Genomic DNA, 14,251 nt, shown 5'->3' with positions numbered 1-14,251 from the left:
TTGTAGGGCCTCCACGAAAAAGCAGTATTAAAGACTAATAAATAAATAAAATAAATTCCTCTGGTCTTGTCATCCGGCAAAGCTTGCAATGCTTTCCAAACCCCCCCCCCCCCCCCAAAAAAAAAAAAAAAAAAAAACTGCCTCTTTCTATTAAATTAATTTAAATATATATCTCTCTATTAAATTAATTTAAATATATCTCTCTATTAAATTAATTTAAATATATCTCTCTATTAAATTCTTCTGCTTCTACAGGAATTAATTCTCCTCTAACCTTTTCAGAACAGGAACTGTTTATTCAAATTGACAACATTCATATTTGTCTATAATTCCTACATTTTTCAATAAAAAGTTGTCTATTTGGATTGAATGTTCATTGCTATCAAGTATGTTAAGAAGTTTTTAGTGTCAATTTGCATGAAATAGGCGATTCTGAACATTCCATGATGTTGCCAATTGAAGGATTTTAGTGCTTATTCTCATTTAAAAAATGTCAAGCATCGAAGGGCAAAGGGTTATGCAACAAACATTTGTAAAGTGTGTTCTTTCTGCTAAAGTATCTGGACCCGTTGCATAAAACTAACCATTGATGGTAACTTTGCCATCAATGGCAACTACCATAGTAACAGGGCTCAACAGCCAATCAAAATCAAGGTTTCCATGGTAGTTAACATTGATGGTATGATCACTATGAACATGACGGACAAAGAAAGCGGACAAAATATACAGTTGCTCAGGTAGACAAAGGAACATCCCTTCACTGCTATTATGTAACAAGGGAAACGCTCTCGGTGATCTCGCCTGCATAACGCAATTCAATATGATAAACCAGAACGTCAATGACGTAGCGCTGATCCGCATCTCGCAACAACAAATATCGTAAATTTTATGTGGTACACTTTTGAACTGGTCAAAAAATAAAAATTTGATGTCCTGGAAGGGACATAATTTAATTTCATTTGCATCAAGTACCATAACTAATCAATGGAGCAAAATCTCACAATTCTGTGTAGAAGTTTAGTGTTCCAAATTTAGCTCTACCAGATAAGGCAAACCAAATCAAAATCGGTCAAGAAATGAGGGAAAAGAAGCAATTTTTGTTATTTTTGGAATAAATTTGCATAAATTACCATAATTAATTAATGGAGAACAATTTCAAAACTCTGTGTACAAGTTTAGTGTACCAAAGTTAGCTCTACGATATAAAGCAAACCAAATCAAAATCGGTCGAGAAATGAAGGAGAAGAAGCCTTTTTTGTGATTTCGAATAAATTTGCATAAATTAGCATAGATAATGAATTTCTCGATTCTGAGTAGAAATTTTAAATCCCCCTCCTAGCCCTATCATATGAAACAATCAGAATCAAAATTGGTTGAAAAATAACGAAGAAGAAGCATTTTGAAAATCTTGATGTTGATGCCACAACAAAGTCTAAGTTTGTTGACCTTAAATGACCTTTGACCTTAACTAAGTGACCTGAAATTCTACTCACATGATTGGGGAGACTTGATAACCCTATAGTCCAAGTTTCATTGACTAAGAACTTATACTTTCAAAATTATATCAAAATTTCAAAAACTTAACCTTAGGTTAAGTTTTCGATGATGATGATGCTACAACATAGTCCAAGTCTGTTGACCTGAAATGACCTTTGACCTTGATTTTGTGATCTGAAATTCTACTCACATGATTGGGGATACTTGATTACCCTATAGTCAAAGTTTCATTGACTAAGTACTTATACTTTAAAAATTATATCAAAAATTTAAAAACTTAACCTTAGGTTAAGTTTTTGATGTTGACGCCGCCGCCGTCGCTGCCGCCGTCGCTGCCGCCGTCACCGGAAAAGCGGCGCCTATGTCTCGCTTTTTGCTACGTAGGCGAGCCAAAAATGTGTAGAACAGGTGTCACATGCATATTCACCTGTTCTACACATTTTTACATAATAGCAGTGAAGGGATGTTCCTTTGTCTACCTGAGGAACTGTATATTTTGTCCGCTTTCTTTGTCCATCATTTTCATAGTGGATTTTACCAGGGCTCTTTATTGAGCAAAACCACCTTAAATATGATAAATTGATGAAAAGGATAACAAAATAACGATGCCAACACTACACACCTTCTTGGCTTGCCCATTAATCTCCGGACAATACACCATTCCACTTTGGTCAACTTGCGTTGCTTGAGCTGGGGAAAGGACTCCCTCAGGCAAATCTTGAAGTCATTCTCTCCTTCAAATAATGATCTGTCAATCACAAAAGGAAATCATTGTTGTGTGTTAAGGCATTTATTCATTTGCAAAGAACTAGCTAAAGAAAGGGCTTAGCCTTCTAAAATTCTGAAAAGGGCACCATAAATGAACCTCAAAACAAAAATAATTCTGATTAACCATTTTCGGTCAATATTTTGGAATGCGTTAAAAAAAGCTTGTAACATGGCTTGAATCTAACTCACACAAATGTAACGTACAGTGTATATTTGTAACAATTAAAATAATGGTGGCTTCTTATATCGTGCACAAGTCAATTACGTGATGATGCTCCTGCCGTTTTAAAATTTCATTATAGTCATAGTTTACTGCCAATTAGGTAGCGCTCTGGCATATCGGGTGCCCATTTACACCTGGGTGGAGATTGGCAAGTATGGATTAATGTCCTGGAAAAGGACGATAGTGGCAGGCTGGGATTCCAACCCTCAACCCTCGAATTGAGAGTCAAATGAATTAACCAGTATACTGAGACACCTACAAATTTAGTCAGTTTTAATTATCTTAATTATTTAGCAGAACCATTTGTCAGTACTTAAGGCTTTTATGTTTTCATCAATAATCCACTTATGTTTTTAATGTAGTCTGTACCTTGTTCCTCTTTGATTGCTATATCGTTAGATTGAAATGTCATAGTTTTATAATGTTTTATTGCCCATTGACTGTTTTTTACACATTGCTTTTAATTGATATTGGAATTTGGAAGTAAATGATTTGATTTGATTTGAAATCTGGATATCTGAATTATTGAGCAGAACCTTCCGTCAGTACTCAAAACTTTTATGACAGGTTCCTGACTTACTTGTCGATGTTTGAGTAGAACCACTCATAGATACACCACTTGTATGCCTTGGGTAACTTGAGCAGGTTCTTGAGTCGTTGGCCTAGCTTCTGGGCGGACTTCTTGTACGACACGTGGCCTCCTCCTGTCCCGCTGGACGTGGGGAGTTTGGACGGCGTTGAGACGGGGGAAGGGTTGTGGGAGGGGGACTTGGAAGCACTCGCACGGGGGGAAGAGACCAAGGTAGAGGTGGAGATGTGCAACTTGGTGGGCTTCAAGGAAAAGAACATTTGATTCAATTTTATTTTATTCAAAATTCAAATTTATTCATGTTTCCAACGAAACATTACAAATCAATTATAAGCATTTAAAACAAATTTAAGAAATGCATGTTGGAAACAGAGGGGTCCACTAAAAAGCAATGCTTGTACAAGTGTGAACACCTCAAATGAAACTTAGGAATAATGAGTAATTAAATTAACTAATCTGTAACTACAAAGGGAACTACAAAATAGGGGAAAGAAAAAGGGGGATGCCAACAGAGACGAGAAAGGACCAAGATAATACGTTACACGACAAAGATAGAAGAACACGGTCATAATACAAAGAGTAGACAATGACAAAAAGAAGTGAGAGATCGAGGGTACAGAAAATAATACTAAATGATGAGCTGCATGTGGGGTTGAGAAGAAGATAAGGAAAGAAGGACTGTCATGATAGAGAGATGGTTGTTAAGAAATGGAAAAGACATCTCATCATTTGGCAAGACATAATGGATTAGTAGGCCTGACATCAATCAATTGTTTCGTTTAGTTACTTCATTTTCATTTATTTTCATAGAAATATAATCAAAGCAAATAAGCATTCATGCAACAAAACAATGACATGACAGAGTAGTCAATAGCATCAGCAGCGTACAAATATTCACTTAACAATTTATGTAAAATGAAAAAAGGAAATGAAAGGAAAAGATGGATTTGTGAGACAAACTTCTCAGTAATATATCTGATTAATTGTTCTGGAACATAGATTATACACAAGGATACTACATGTAACAAATAAAGTGACTGTAACTGTAGTGTTCAATCCAGGATTGAAGTTAGGATTACGGTTAGTGCTGCCATTTTTGTCACAAGTCAGCTTGTAGATGAGCAGACAAAGGTCATTTGCACAAAATTTGTAAAAACCCCAGAGAAATGAATACTGGACAGGGGTGCTCATGAGATTTGTGCAATTATGCCCCATCTTACACATCTGGTAGTATTCCTTTCAAAAGGGCAACACAAAATTTATTCCAGATGCATCTTCATCTATTTGAGAGTCATTTTTTCTAAATGCATAAAGTGGCACTTCCTCATGTGTACGAGATCAGTGGATTATTGGGGACATATCCTAACTACAAACTGGGCATCGTTTCCGATACCGCCACGAGTACAAGTTCACCCACATCCCACTGACATGTGTTTAAATGTTCATACAAGAACATGGCTTCAATGGGATATCTCTGAAGATGTACTTGAAAATGGTGACATGAAATAATTCCCTGGGCCCCATCTTAGCAAGTGTAGCGACTTGCGATAGATCCTTACATGTATCAATCGCAAGTCCTCCAATCAATCGCAAGTTTGCAGTCTCCTATCTCTTATTTACATAAATGAGATTGATATCAATCGCTAACAAGTTACGATTAATATCAAATCTTTATCATAATGGTACTTGATTGTAGCTTACCGTTCTGGATGGAGACATCTTGAGTTTTTTGCTAGGCGACGCCCTAATGGGAGACATGGACGTGTCTTCATCATCGTTGAATATCCTCCGATTTTTCTTCCGGATTCTTGCGGGCTGGAGAGATTAAAGGCATCGATAAACAATGTTGAATCTGAGATGCATGGCCCTATCTGTTATCATTGTCTATGATATGGTGTAATATTGAAGCCCTAAAAAAATTGCGCTTCAAAATGATCATGAAGGGCCTCAAAAAAGTAGAAATCTTTGAGTGACTGGTTTTACCATACTCGTTTTCCCCAATAAACTGCAGTGTTATAAAATTTGTTAGGAAAATGAATTTAAAAATTTTGATTTCCAATCATAAATATCTTGATAATCAGACAGGCGATCGGCTTGTATAAGTCATGGGGTTCTGACTGACCTAAAGGTTTATAATTATCATTACAGCATAACTAAATCTAGGATTTTGTTTCAGAATCTGAGGCTGTTACTAAACCAAAATAAGTCAGACTGGAGTCAAAGGAAAATAATGCACAAGATGAGCAACACTACTAGTGCAGGGTGGTGTTTCACAATGACTAAGATCGACTATAAGTTGAACTTAACTACGGCAGGCCTTTTATGCCACTAGTTCCTCTAACCATTCCTGACATTGGTTTCTCAAGGGATGTGTAAATCGTGACCACAAATCTACAGAATTTACATTTTTTGACAATTCAAAATCGAAGGAAAAAATATTTCTAAAGATCATAATTGAGAGACAAATGGAGAGAGCAGCCAGTGACATGAATGGCCTGCCATAGTTAAGTCCAACTTAAAGTTGATCTTAGTCTTTGCCCAACATTCCTCAGGTATTATTAGTATGCGTATGTATTTACAGTTTGTGCGTGTTGTTTTGCGTTGTTAGCTCAGTCTACCAGCTACAAATGGGAATTTTAGATTTATATAAATATATACAAATTGCCCATATTTGCTAATCTAAAATTATCAGGTGACCACATGAGATCACTAACAACTAAATTCAACTTACAGAACTTTTCTAGATTCTATTTTGGCTAAATAGGACTGTGACTGTACTTTAATTCAATAATTTTATTTGCACATTTAATAAAAATCACAATAACAAACATTTACAATACAAAGGCAATTCCAACAAATAACACAAGTATCAAAATCTGGGGGGGGGGGGGGCAAACAAAGGCCAAAGGCCTATCAAAGGGTTGTCCCTAAACTGAATAATTAAATATAAATTAAGTGGTACAACAGGAAGACAGTAGAGATCTTTTTGGTTGGTGGTATTGTTAGGAAGAGCATCCAGCATACTTACATGTCCCCTCCTAGGCACAGATGGTGTTGTTCTAGAAGGTGATGCCTTGCTTGGTGAGGGGCTGGTGAGGGGGCTGGAGACGGGGCTGGTGACGGGGAGAGCTTACTCTTCCCTGCGCTCCTTAAGCTCATCAATGCCTCAGCAGATGCTGCAACGGCAAAGAAAATGGAAATCAGGTTATAACCAAACATAGCAGCATTAGTATAACTGTTGTGTATTAAAAACGACCTCTATTGATTGTCAACATTTAAAACACAACTGTACGAAAATCGGTACTTTAGCGTCAATTGATGACACCTAAGCAGTAAAATACAAGCTTTTCAACTTACCGATGTTAGAAAAAAATTCTTTGAAAATTCAAATCGTGAGTCTACTGTCAAACTTGCCGATTAGCCACTTCTTATTCATTGTGTGCATTAGTGTGCAATTGCTGCCTCTCAGCACATATACAGTGCATCCCAGAAAAAACGAACCGAAAAAACGAATCAATGTTTTATCATAACTTAATCACAATTACAATTAATAAATGACACAAACATGTATTTGGAAAGCTTAGATCCTCCTCTTTCATTTGATGCAACTCATACGATGCATATTTCACGCATGAGTGATTAAAAGCAATTTGAAGAGAGGAAACCAAAAAATCATTTGGCGGGCGGTATCTGAATTTCAAGGAGAAAATCACATTTCTAGAAAGTTCAATTTCTGCCCTTTCATATGACACCTCAATTAGGAAAAATGAGCCAGGAATAACAAAATTCTGTTTGTTTTAAAAATGCTTGCATTTCCATAATTTGATCAAACAAGTTCATTTTCACTGGCTGCCTGCCGTTGCATCAAACGGATTTACCAAAAGCTTATCTCCGTTTCGTTGACGATCAGGCATGCATCAGGTCTTTCGTCTTCTTGCGGGGGATTACGTGCTCTGGCCGCACATGTCTTATTTTTTTGTACCACAGCGAGCCAGTGCTATAGATCAGACGGTGAACACACACACGCTCCCTATTGACTACGTACGTTCATACAGTGAACATGAAAATGAATATTGCCATGGCAATTCATGATATTTTTTCTGGGATTCTTTTTTGGTTAAAATAATAATAGTATTGGCTTCATGATTTGAACAAGAAATGATAATAGGAGGTAGAGAGTCCAACAAGGGAAACGCTCTCTGCAGTCTCGCCTGCATAACGCAATTCAATATGATAAACCAGAACGTCAATGACGTAGCGCTCATCCGCATCTCGCAACAAAAATATCGTAAATTTTATGTGGTACACTTTTGAACTGGTCAAATAATAAAAATTTGATGCCCTGGAAGGGACATAATTTCATTTCATTTACATGTACATGAAGTACCATAAATAATCAATTTAGCAAAATCTCACAATTCTGTGTAGAAGTTTAGTGTTCCAAATTTAGTTCTACCAGATAAGGCAAACCAAATCAAAATCGGTGAAGAAATGAGAGAAAAGAAGCAATTTTTGGTATTCTTGGAATAAATTTGCATAAATTACCATAATTAATTAATGGAGAACAATGGAGAAAATCTTGATGTTGATGCCACAACAAAGTCTAAGTTTGTTGACCTTAACTTAGTGGCCTGAAATTCTACTCACATGATTGGGGAGACTTGATAACCCTATAGTCCAAGTTTCATTGACTAAGAACTTAAACTTTCAAAATGATATTAAAAATTCAAAAACTTAACCTTAGGTTAAGTATTCGATGATGATGATAGTCCAAGTCTCTTGACCTGAAATGACCTTTGACCTTGACTTTGTGAAATTCTACTCACATGATTGGGGATACTTGATTACCCTATAGTCAAAGTTTCATCGACTAAGAACTTATACTTTAAAAATTATATCAAAATTATATCAAAAAATGTTGACGCCGCCGCCGTCGCCGCCGTCACCGGAAAAGCGGCGCCTATGTCTCGCTTTTTGCTATGCAGGCGAGATGAAAATAGAATTTTGCTGTAGTGGCCGAAAATTCCCTCTTTTACTCTAGAGTAAGGGAGGGGCTTTTCGGCCATTTCAGACAAAATCCTATTTTTTGGACTCTTTACTTCCTTTTTATTATCATTTCTTGTTCAAATCATGAAGCAAATACTATTTTTTTTTTTTTTTTTAAAGAATCCCAGAAAAAAATCATGAATTGCCATGACAATATTCATTTCCATTTTCACTGTTTCGGAGGTAGTTTTCGGCTTAGCGGGGCAGTTTTCGGCAGCATGTGCAAACACTGCAAAGTCAATAGGAAGCGTGCTTGCCGTGCGTTTCCCCCACTGATCTATAGCACTAGCGACCGGAGCTCCCCGTGCCGAAAACTAACTCTGCGGTGATCAGAAATTGGAATCTGAATTAGACAGAGATATCGTGTGTGCGCTGCGGTATCCGGCTGCATTGATTTATTACATGCAATGAGATACTTTTGAGCTTGCGACTCACACAAAATCGCGTTCTAAATCTGAAAAATACTTGAAATACAGCTCATTTTATGGTACCCATATTCCCTACAGACACGCGTAAGATACTTGATTTTTCAGATTTCGGTAGCGGGACCGCCGATTACGTCGCTAAAATGTGATATTTAAGGATATAATTTCTTTTGCAAATGTGGTTCTTCAGTGACTCTGGCATGTTATGGTATGTGTGGGATACGTGATGCTATTATGCAACGTATTTCAAAGGGATTTTAATATGCATCCAACGGACCGGCCGAAAACCCCCTCCTTTACTCTATTATGTTTTTGTGTGGATGCACTAATATTAGAGTTTTTTCAGTTTAATTACGAAATACATGAATTTTGATAAACTATTTAATACCGGCGGTATGTAAATCAATAATTATGATTATGACCTGTATCAGACATCTGAGCAGTGGTTTTATAAAATCATATTACACTTGTTGTAATCCTAAAAGGGCTAATTATTCAGTAAATACGAGACCATATTACCATCTCATGAAAAAGCCTATTGACTTTATGTGTTAAAAAAGCAGGAAATATAAGACCATATTCACTGCGTCGTATTTTGTCATTTTCGTTGCGCATCTATTATGCGCACGAGAACCTGCACACTTTGCGCGCACTTTATTGTGATGTAATAATCACACCAAATTGGGTACACTGTTTGCAGTGTATCAAAAATGTTGTCAAGCAGCTGGATGCACAGTGCTGGTTTGACAAAGTTTTTTCAGTTCTATGAGATTGTCATGTACAGTATGTATTTGCTCTAGATGTCTGAATTGGATATGGATGATAAATATTGACTGGCTTAACTTTCGGGAGATAACACATATATTGCCCTCACAAGACCCATATTGCCCTCCTCTTTGACTCGGGGCAATATGAGTCTAGTTTGGGAAATACTATGTGGTATCTCCCTCAAGGCCAACTTTTTTTTATTATATAAATATACAATATTCAGAAAAAAGTATAAATACTTGAGTTCATAAAGATTTTGTGAAATGTCATGCACTCAATATGATAGTTATCATTACTCTGATCATCCCTAAGACCAGACGATCATGGCCTAATGTAAGCATAATTGTATCCAAGTATATTATGTAGTTCATTGTAAGCGCATTAAGCACCCTCTGGGTGGATATGTTGCGCGTTAAATATATAAATGTTTTTATTTATTATTTATTTATAACCTGGGCAAAGGCATGGGGCCTGGGGAAATCAAGTTTTTGACAATAAAAAGGGAACTTAATGGGATAAACATATATAAAGCAATTGATATATAGTGAGGAAATGATGTCACAAACTGATAACCAAATTGGCAATTTGTGTAGTGATTTTTCAATGTTCAATATTTTTCATACTTTTTCAAAAAATCGTAACTTCCTCATTTGTTATCCGATTTTACTCAAATTTTGTTTGCTCCGTTTCTCTTGTTTTTTTGCATCTAGAGTAAAGGAGGGGGTAAATGACCCGCTCCAGTTTTCGGCCAATCCGTTGGATGCATGGTAAAATCCCTTTAAAATACATCGCATAATAGCATAGCGCTTCCTATTGACTTTGTACATGCGGTCGTAAACTGAATCGCTAGGTCGATAACTGGCTCCAAAACAGTGAAAATTGAAATAAATATTTTCATGGCAATTCATGATTTTTTTCTGGGATTCTTTTGTTTAAATAATAATAATATTTGCTTCATGATTTGAACAAGAAATGATAATAAATAGGAAGTAAAGAGTCCAAAAAATAGGATTTTGTCTTAAGTGGACGAAAACCCCCTCCTTTACTCTAGACTATAAAAAGCAAAATATTTTTGGAGTAGGGTAGAGTGCCCAGTATTCGGTCACTTAAGGGAAATCACTAATATTTTGAATTCTTACCTCTTTTATTTGGCAATCTACCCATCAAAAGAAAAGAAATTTATTCCTCTGACAGGATTTTATAGTCACTTAAAATATAGAATAATGATAAGCAAAATACTTCCGAAAGAAGACGGAGCATTTTTCTGCCCAGAATTCGGTCGCGCCGATTAGAATTCGGTCACGCGATTTGTGCGTGTATTCTCCATTGCGAAGGAGCATAGCGTATTTGCGCACTATTTTCACACAATTGCGCGATAAAGCACTGAATGTCAATGCGTTGACCGAATACTGGCCGAGCGATACCGCATGGCAAGGGTATCGTATAAATACCTCTTGCACATCGGCAAGTGCGTCATTTGCAAATTCGCTGCGATGGAGCGAACACGGAAGTGATTCTCTTCACACAAATACTAAATTCATTGTGACAGCACACGTAGTTGTTTCGCAATAGACTTCTACATATGGCTATGCATGTTAGCGCATGTGCTAAGAGAACGCGGAAGTGCGGAAAGTTGTGCGACACTGACCAATTTCGAGCTAAGTTGGAGATCATTCCGGGGCCCTAAATCTGATTTAATTTTGAGAGTTAAGAAAAATTGTTCAGCTGCCTGATTTGTGCAAGTTTCGTGGCTCATAAATTATTTTTTACTTACTTACTTTACTTTAAAACACGATGTTGTAGGTCTAAGCCTGTTCATCGATCCAGGATTCTTCCGTGATTACTGCTATTTTGTGGAGGGAGGAGGTTGTGTAATAACATGAGACAATAGACAACACCTAGACCGGCTCATACAGAAGGCTTACTGGTACACTCTTTGACCAGTGACTATCAAGTCTATTCTTAAAAGAGTTTACCGACCCAGCTGCCACAACGTTTTCTGGGAGACCGTTCCACAGTTCCACGACTCTATTGCTAAAAAAGTATTTTCTTATATCTAGCCTTGAATATTTCTTTTCAAGTTTTCTAGAGTGACCTCGAGTTCGATCTTCTGTACTCATCTTAAGGGCATCTCTTGCACAGTGTACAAGCCATTCACGTACTTATACACATCGATCATGTCCCCCCTTTTACGCCTGTGAACAAGAGTTGGTAGTTTGAGTTTGGTCAAGCGCTCCTGGTATGTTAAATTTCTAAGGCCAGGAATAATCTTTGTTGCACGTCTTTGTACGCTCTCCAACATTCTCTGTTCTCCTAATCTGTATGGGGACCATGCGGCTTGTCCATATTCTAAAATGGGCCTAACGAGGCCTTTAAAACAAAAACGGCATAGTATCAGTATTGAGGTACATAAATGTCCTACGGATAACTCCAAGTACTCGATTCGCTTTGAGAACTGTTTGGGAAATGTGATCTTTAAATGATAGTTGTGAATCTACTAGGACACCTAGGTCCTTTTCTACGTTTGTAACAGATAGTGTTACAGAGTCTGTCCCCTTTTTCATACAATAGTCTGTAGAGGCTTCTGCCGGTAACTTCCCAAGCCTTAAAACAGTACACTTATCAGGATGAAAGCAAAGCTGCCATTTCTCAGCCCATTCTTCCATCCGTGACAGATCCTCTTGAAGTTGCTTTCTTAAATCTGCAGTATCAGCACGGACATACAACTTTGTGTCGTCTGCAAACATCGAAATATTTGAGTTGACAACTTTTGGAAGGTCATTGACAAATAGCAAAAATAAACATGGACCCAACACACTGCCCTGCGGCACTCCACTCAGGACTTTGCCCCACTTAGACTGCTTGCCTCTGACCACTACTCTTTGCTGCCGTCCACTCAGAAAAGACTCTAACCATGCAAGTACATTCCCACGAACTCCATACGATTCTAATTTGAGAAGCAGTCGGTGGTGAGGCACCGTATCGAACGCCTTCATGAAGTCCAAATATATGGCATCTACTGTGCCTCCATCATCCAAAATCTGTGTCCACTGGTCCAACACTTCTAAAAGATTGGTGATGCAAGACCGACCAACTACAAACCCATGCTGGTGAACTGAAATCAAATCATTCGTCATAAGATGGTCAAGCAATTGCTTACGCACAAGATTCTCCATCATTTTACAAATAATGCTCGTTAGACTAACTGGCCTATAATTTTTACTATCACTTTTGTTACCTTTCTTGAAAATCGGGGTAACATTAAATTGTTACAGCTGTTGAAACGGCTGTCTGACCGAATACTGGGAATTGACCGAATACTGGGCGCGCTACCCTAGACTTAACCTTTAAGGTTGCAATAAATCATACACAAATTGGTAACTCAGTGACTTATCTTGGCTCTTGCATTTGCAAGCTCCTCTCCAATTTGCTCCATAGGCATACATGTACAGAATTTGGAACAACTTTAGAATACCCCACCGGGCCCACCGCACCATGACCAGATGACCATGATGATGCGATAGGTCTAGATTCAATAATTTGTTTCATACAGAAATTTCAGAGGATGCATAGATCTAGGTCTACAAAAATATTTTTGCTAGATCTAGATCTATAATCACATCTAGAGTCTAGATCTAGGGTGAATGTATAAATATGATTTTCAAAATTCCTGAGGCCGAGGCAAAATATTGTCTTTGATTCTTTAAAACAAAATTGAATTTTTTTAATTTTTAGAGAACAGCAAAATTAATGTCGTCTCTTGTGTTGTGGTTTGTGTCTTCTCATCTTTCTACCACCATGTCTACTGACTAGACCTAGATCTAGAGTTTATCCTAAAATATCTCGTTATCCCATTTAAAAATAGTCATTATTTTTTCACTGAGTTTATAACATTATCTTGTCAAAATGTGTCCCCATTCACAAATCAATTCTTCACCTGTTCACACGCACTCAACACTCACAACGAACGAACTCACAACACAGTTGTCAACGTATGGGACCACAATAAAACTTGCGCAGTGAGATACCGGCACGGAAGCAATGACCACAACGTAGCACTACAAAGCAGCAATCGTGCTTAAATAAAACCACCTAATGATCGTATTTTCATATTACTTTTCATGTTCCTCACTACTGAACATCTAAAATGGACTCAATGTAAAAGTAATAAACTCAATACAAACTTTCAAGAGCCGTGTCCGCCATCTTGACGCGCCTCTTTTTAAAGAAATGAGATGCATTGTGGGATATATATCAGTGGCTATTTTTAGAAACATTCCTCTTAGGTTTTATTAATTGTTTTTGGTTTTTGCTTTCCCCTCCGGATTTCCGGATTTTCTGAACGGGGTATATAATTAATTCTTGTTTGTACTGTAAATATTGCTATGCTATTTTTATTAGCATTTGAGATTGTCTTAATTTGATAATAAATAGACCTCACCTAGACTCTAGTAAAACAATAACAAAATATTTTTTAATAAAAAAAAAAAAAAGTTTTACAAAAATAGTGCTCTCCCCCCCCCCCCCCCCCCCCCCCCCCCCCCCCCCCGCGTATTCGCCGGCTGATTCGCCGCTAGATATTTTCTAACGAATCGACCGCGGACCTCCCCCTTTTTTTCGTTTGCCTAAAATAGGGGAAGGGGAAAAAGAGAGAGAGAGAAACAAAGAGAAAAGAAGGTAAAACTAGATAATAAAGAGGGAGAGAGGAAAGGAGATAATCATATACATATTTATTATATAAGGCTTCCAAGTGGTACAATAAATCAGTGTAGTACCTGGATGACAGATCAATATTGTTTTCATTTGCTCTGTCATCTGAGAACTTATATCTGTCGTTTTGTTTTGCAGCATTCTTTATTGCACTTATCCAGTATGCAAATCAAAATAATACGGACTGAAAAGCCCCCCCCCCCCCCCCTCCAAAAAAAGAAAAGA

General features: G+C 37.3%; 1 protein-coding gene across 1 annotated transcript in view; it reads right to left on the bottom strand.

Moving 5' to 3' along the window:
* The window catches only part of LOC756342 (protein lin-9 homolog), a 49,234-nt gene extending 35,553 nt beyond the window's left edge, over positions 1-13,681 (bottom strand). The window contains exons 1-5 of the mRNA XM_030989073.1: positions 13,501-13,681; positions 6,106-6,253; positions 4,779-4,892; positions 3,069-3,319; positions 2,120-2,245 (exon numbers count right to left, since the gene is read on the bottom strand). Of these exons, the coding sequence (XP_030844933.1) occupies positions 2,120-2,245; positions 3,069-3,319; positions 4,779-4,835 (434 nt within the window). The 5' untranslated portion in view covers positions 4,836-4,892; positions 6,106-6,253; positions 13,501-13,681. The remainder of the gene's footprint in view (positions 1-2,119; positions 2,246-3,068; positions 3,320-4,778; positions 4,893-6,105; positions 6,254-13,500) is intronic.
* Between the last annotated feature and the right edge of the window lie 570 nt (positions 13,682-14,251).

The sequence above is a fragment of the Strongylocentrotus purpuratus genome, unplaced genomic scaffold (assembly GCF_000002235.5).
Source record: "Strongylocentrotus purpuratus isolate Spur 01 unplaced genomic scaffold, Spur_5.0 spur5_scaffold_18, whole genome shotgun sequence".
In the NCBI taxonomy this organism is placed as follows: Eukaryota; Metazoa; Echinodermata; class Echinoidea; order Camarodonta; family Strongylocentrotidae; genus Strongylocentrotus; species Strongylocentrotus purpuratus.
Note: the sequence above shows the minus strand (reverse complement) of the source record. Positions and strands in the feature narration are given on the sequence as shown.